At 51.5% G+C, this 6,458-nt stretch overlaps 1 protein-coding gene across 1 annotated transcript in view; it reads left to right on the top strand.

Annotated features, from left to right (window-relative positions):
• Positions 1-4,722: 4,722 nt before the first annotated feature.
• The window catches only part of LOC105305376 (chymotrypsinogen 2-like), a 4,965-nt gene continuing 3,229 nt past the window's right edge, over positions 4,723-6,458 (top strand). Inside the window, exon 1 of the mRNA XM_011379966.1 lies at positions 4,723-4,774. Within this exon, the coding sequence (XP_011378268.1) occupies positions 4,723-4,774 (52 nt within the window). The remainder of the gene's footprint in view (positions 4,775-6,458) is intronic.

Raw genomic sequence — 6,458 nt, 5'->3', positions numbered from 1 at the left:
TTTTTCGCTGATATTTCTGTCCCAGGGTTTGGAACCCTGCCTCTTCTCCCAAGCTCCTGGAGCCCACCCATCCCTGCTCATACAAACTCCCAGGAAGCAGGTATGGCCCTGTTCGCGAGTTGTCTGACATTCCAGAAAACCTTAATTCTGCACTTGGTTACCTCATTGCAGGTATGTGAGGTCTGGTATGTTTAATGGGCAATGCTGACGCAAGCCCAGGAAAAGTTGTAACTCGACGAAATTGATTCAGATGACCCGATTTCCGTGCAAACAGGCAAGGGCGTCCGAGGGCAGCACTGCCCCAGGTGGCCTGGGTTTAGGGGAAAAGCTTTGCTGGAGGCAGGAGGCACACAGCGGAGTCAGTCCCTGCACACAGCTCCTTACAGGAATTGCTGAGGGTTGCGGGGCAGTGTGCGTGCGTGCCTCTGCGACCCGCACCTCTAAGACCTGCATCTTCTTCGAGGGCCAGCACTCAGGTGTCAGTCTGCTTATGAGAGAGCAATTCCCCTTGAAGTCCTGCAGCTAAGGGGGTCACATCCCAACCCTCTTTAAAAAAGAAAAAGAATTAAAAATAAGATATATTGAAGAATTAATTACAGGTGGTGAAATGCACAGTTCTTAAGTGAACAGAGGGATGAAGTTTGACTTATATACATACCACAGTGTAACAAACGCCACCGCCGAGGTTTAAAATAATGCCATCACTCCGGAAAGGTCCCTCATACCTCTTTCCATCTACCCCTCCCCAGAGGCGACCAGCAACCACTGTTCTGATGTCTTCTAGTGTATATTAGTTTTGCCTGTCTAGAAATGTATATAAACAGAACCACACAGTATGCCGTCTTTGTATCTGGGTTCTTTTGCTCAGCCGCGTGATTTTACAATGCGCTTGTGTTCCCGCGTGTGTGTCTCAGCAGCGTGCTCCTTTCTATCTGAGTGCTGTTTCATAAGTGCACTGCAATTCCCGCACCCATTCTCCCGCCGGAGCATTTAGGCTGTCGCCCCGCTCCCAATCCCACCCTCTTTTGCTCCTTGTAATGAGGTGACTCTTAACTCTAAACACAGGCATGCGAGAAATGTAGTTTTCTTTATTTTTCTGTGAGAGAACATAATTTCTATTTCGATCATTTATTCAGAAGCCTAAAACCAAATCTCAGCCCGTGGAGGGTAACCTCGTCCTCCTTGGCTGGCGATGAGCCCAGCATGGGGAGGAGGGCTGGTCCTTGGCTCTCCTTGGGTGTCCACACATCCGTCCCCTGCTTGCTGAACTTCCTGTGTCCCGTTGCCACAGCTGGCCGTTTGTTCCCCATCCCGAGGCCTCCCCGGGACTATGAATATGGGTGTACAAATATCTCTTTGAGACCCCGCTTTTCATTCTTTTGGATATTTACCCAGAAGTGGAATTGCGGGATCATCTGGTGAATCTATTTTTAATTTTGGGGGGAACCGCCATACTCTTTCCTATAGCGATGGCACCGTTTTACGATCCCAACAGTGCGCAAGTTTCTCCACATCCTTGCCAGTTCTTCTTCTTCTTATTTTTTGGGGGTTTTGTTTATATTAGACACCCTAATGGGTGTAAAGTGATACTTCACTGAGGTTTTGATTTGCATTTCCCTAATGACTGGTGGTTTTGATCATCTGTTGATGTGCTCTTTGGCCATTTGTATGACTCCGCAATATTTATGATCTCCACTGATGCTGTAGGAACCTCCAGTGCCTGTTCCCACCTGCATTTCAGCCTCTGCCACCTTCACGTGAATTCAAGTAATTGTGATGCAGCCGTGTGCCATGGGCCACCAGGGTTTCATCTTCTCTGGCAAAGAGGTTCTCCTTGACTCTTCCAGTGTGTGAGCAGCCCAATCCCAGAATTCCATGTTCAGTGGTCCTGGGGCCACAATTACTGTATTAGTCATGGTCCTGCCTGTAAACAGATGGCACAGCCACACTGGGTTATTTGAGGAGTTTTAATAAAGGGAGTTGTTACAAAGATGCTGGCGGGGTTTAGGGAAACCAGCAAAGGATGGTGAGGTGCACAGGGTTCTAGCAACGATGGGGATGCACCTAGAGCTGAAGGGACAAGGGGGGAGCAGTTATGGAATCCAGTTATGGAATCCAGCTGTACAGAGGGCGCTGCCTGAAAGGAGCCGAGGCCTCTGTCGTGGGAGGCAGCCAACCCACAGCAGCCTCTCCGAGGGAAACCGAGTAAATGCCCGACTTCTCTCTCCCACCCCCTCTCCAGGTCCTGCTTCCACGGGGGCCTCCCCTAGGCCGACCCCCGACAGGAAGCCAGCGAGCCTGGGAAGCTGTCATGCCGTCTCATCTCTGAGGGCCAGGCTGCTTGAGGCCCATAAAGTGGAGAAGGATGGAGTGGAAATGGAAGGCAGAGAGCACCATCCTTATGATTATTTTGTATTACTTAAGATGCTTTTTGTAATAAAATACATGGCTGGCAGTGGCCCAACAATAGGGATTCGCTTTTCTCACAAGAGTACACACAAGCAGAGATGTGGAGGTGTGCGATTCAGTGTTGGGGTACCTCGAGGTCAGAATCTCTGTCTTTCTTCTCCGGGTCTCAAGATGGCGGCCGAAGCGTCAAGCACCACATCCCCACAAGGCCGCCAAAGTGGGGTTCTCCTCACCCCTGTTTGTTTCCACTGGCTTATGTTAGTCAGAGGTCTCCCTGCTGAGAGCTGAGTGGGATGGTCCTCCGTGGGAACCCTCTGTGTGGACAAAAAGGAGGTGATGGCTTTAGGGAAGCAGCAAAGGCTATCGCTCTGTAGCAAATGGTCGCCCTGTTTCTGGGCGGCATTCCTCTCATGGTCTGCTTGAACAGGGCAGAGGTTGGGGCCGAAAGGCATTGCTCAAAGGAGAAACCATCTCAGCAAATACACGCAAGCCTCCTCGCAGACCAGGTGTAGACGTCCGTGGCCATTTCCCTCATCTGAAGTTGGCTGGGAGTTCGCGTGCACGGCAGACCCTCAGAGCCAGCGACTTCGAGCCCTTTGTTTTCTGCTCTGGAAAAATCCTCGTGTCAAGGAGAATGCAAATGGCTTGGCTGCCTGCTTGAAACGAGTGAATGTTAATACTGCAATAAATTACCTTGGACTGGAATTTAAATACGGATTCCTTCTGCTCAAAGCCAAGGCTGACAATCAGCCAGGACAACCCTAGGTGACCACACAGCCCGTTAAAACATCAAAAATGTTTCAGACCCCGTTACTAAATAGCTGCTGGCCCCGCCCTCTATGTCCCTCAAATTTGGCTGCCTCAGCCCTTCCCCACAGCCTGTCCCAGCCATGGCCACTGTTCACACTGGTCAGAAATGCTGGGTAATTAATTAAACATTTTGAATATCCCCCTGATGAGAACACAACTGTAAAACAAAACTAAATTTACAAAGAGAAAACTTCAAATCCAGTCAGGTTCAAATGAAGACCAGGGCCACTGTCCTGCTCACTCTGACCCCCATCTCCCTAGGTGACCATGGCCTACTGACCGCAGGGCCCCAGAGGTGTTGGAAGAAGATTCGGTTCGCCTGGTGCATTTTTTTTTTTTTTCAAACTGTCTCATCAGTGAGGCCCACACTGGACTATCCAGGGCAGTGTTCCCCATTCCAGTTCTGGGGATCACGGGACTTTAAGCATTATATTCTTATTTGTTTAGCATCTGTCTGTGTCCTTAGGGCCTGGTCCCCATGAGGGCAGGGGCGCGTGTGCTCTGGTCTTGTGAGTGACCTGGCATCCAGACCAGGGCCTGGCCCAGGGGAGAGAAGGAGCCTGTGCACAGATGCTGAGAAGTCATTCAGCCTCTACGTGGTTCAGAAGCATCACTGGTCCTTTTCTCATCGTTCTGTGACAATTACATTGTTTCTATTTCCTCAATGTGTAGAATCCTTTAATGGTGTAGAATCGAAGCCCCATTTTATAAGAAACAAAACCTTTACGCAATGACTAGTTTCTTAAATTGTGAAGTATCACAGAAAAAGAGAATTAAGGTGAGCCCAACAGTAGACATGGGGTGGCCTGTCAGCGTGTGTGCCAACCTGTTGGCAGCCACCACGGGTGACCCCCTCGGGCCCACACACGCCCTCACACCCACTCTGAAGTTGCTTGGCTGGGCTGGTTTCGAGGCAACCCTCTGGATAATCCAGAATACCCTTATAATACTTTACTTTCTGAGGAGTAATACATTGAACATGCTCCTTGCTGAGAACCGGCAGCCTATCTTCATAGGGCTGGAGGCCTCCCAATAACGGCCAGCCGGGATTCTTTTAATTCTTCGATCCCATGGTGAAATCCCCTGGAATTAGGAGCTGAGGACCCTCCCTGTTGCACTGGGTATGGCGGAGCCCCCCGTACCCGCTTCCTGGCAAAGACCGCACAGAGCTGGGCTCTGCGGGGCCTGGGCTCCCAGCCTGGGTGCTGGCCTTGCTGCAGTGCCCTTGGACTGCCTGGCATTGCCAAGTCTTCTGGATGACGTTGGGCCAGGGCAGCTGCCCTTTTCTCAGGGGCTGGGGTGGCCCGGGCTAAGAGCCAGGCTGGGCTGTGAGAGGCGCTGGGCCCCCACTTATTGCTGAAGGTCCCTGAATAACAGGGAGGGTGGCTCTCAGGCTCCTCTGACAGGGCAGGGCCAGGGGCACTGGGCGGGCTTTTGGGGGTTCCAGGGGCTATAATAGGGGCCCTCACGGAAGTCACCCCACATCTCCCTGACTGCAGCAACATGACCTTTCTCTGGTTCCTCTCCTGCTTCACCCTCGTGGGGGCCGCCTTCGGTGAGTGTCAGGGCAGCCAGGTCTGTGAGGAGGTGGGGAGGAGGTCCCTGAGCCCCCAGTGGCCCTGCAGCCAGGCCTCACCAGAGGGGCTCTGTCTGAAGTGGGCCCCGGGGCCTGGCCAAAAGGAAGCTCTGAGGCCCCTTCCCGGTACCCACAGGCCTCGTGTCCAGACAGGCAAGCTGAGGCTGCAGGGAGGAGAGGGGTCCTTGGAGAGCTTTCTGAGCCTCGTGCGCTGCGCCAGGCGGGTGGAAAGTGGAAAAGACCAGTCTGAGCCCGGCTGAGGCCTGAGGCCCCAGAAGCGGCCCGGGCAAGGTGCTGTGGGCAGAGTGTGGTCGCAGACACCTCCCAAGGCCTCCAGCTGAGTGTTTTATTTTGTGCCGGGTACTTGCTAAAGTTTTATTTTCTATTTAAAAAAAAGAATTGTAACAAATACAGAAAATTATACAACTCAGTGATCATCAGGGTTTAACAAATGTTACATTTTTGCAGATTTGCTTGAGGTATTTCTTTTCAATCAAAATAGATTCAACTAAAGCTCCCCTCTGCCCTCCCTTCCTCCCCTTAGAAGGTGACCTCTCTTCTGAACTTGCTGTGTATCATTTCTGTGCAAGGTTTTTTGTTATTTTGGGAATTTTTTAACCAATTTACTACATATTTATAACTCCATAAACAATGTATAACCCTTGTAAAAGCTTACATAAACAGCATGATATTGTTTGCCTTTTCCCACCCACACCATGTTTTAGATTTATCCCCATCGATGACCCAGCCCATTTAACAAGTACTCAGCTGTGTAAATACATGACAGTTCAGTTCTAATCTTTTTTGCTGTTACAAGAAAATAGATCATTATGATGACGTACGTTTTGGTGATAATCTTCGTGAGTGGCTGGTCCCCCTCCCTGTTCCCAGGAGCAGGAGGGGCAGGTGGCCAGGCCTGTGTGACCCTCGAGGCAGCCTGGCTGGTCACGGGGCCTGTACAAGCCTGACTTTCTTTCCTTGTCCCACTGTGACACCCGAGCACAGGGGGCTGAGAATTCCTCTGTCCTGACCCACCGAATGCATCACAGACACATGAAATACGCATCCTTTCTCATTCTTCTGTGACCGTTTGAGTCCTTTGTTTCCCGTTTCCTCAGTGTGTCCTTTCATGCTGTGGAATCGAAGTTCTCATTTACTAACTAATTAAGACACTACAACCTTGCACAAAGAATAGTTCCTGAAATCTCCGGAGCAGAGAATCCAGCACGGGCCCAGCTGTCACACTCCCCTCGCTGGTGTCATGAGGTCCGGATTCCCCGTGCACTTGGCCTATCAGATTTTAATTCCGCACGCCCCTCACCCCACCAACCTGGCGGGTGAGCTTTGGCCTGTGACTTAGCATCCTTTGCTCCCGGGTTTACTGAGAAAAATAAGCAATGGAGCTTCAGCGATTGGTCTGAGAGGATTCAAGCCAGGCAGTCTGATTTCTGCTTTTTTGGGCAGGACGACCCTCTGCATCCTTGGAAGGGTGACGGGTCAGCAGGCGGCGTGGAGGGGAGATCCCTGAGCCGAAGGTTGGAGGGTGCCTGGAGGAGGTTCTGAGAGGAGCAGTGGGTGTGGCAGTGGGGTCCTGTGCTGGCCTGGGCGGGCTGAGGGGGAAATCGAGATTCCTGCAGATGCCTCCTGCCTCAGCCCTTCTTCC

Source organism: Pteropus vampyrus, unplaced genomic scaffold, assembly GCF_000151845.1.
Source record: "Pteropus vampyrus isolate Shadow unplaced genomic scaffold, Pvam_2.0 Scaffold379, whole genome shotgun sequence".
Lineage (NCBI taxonomy): Eukaryota > Metazoa > Chordata > Mammalia > Chiroptera > Pteropodidae > Pteropus > Pteropus vampyrus.
Note: the sequence above shows the minus strand (reverse complement) of the source record. Positions and strands in the feature narration are given on the sequence as shown.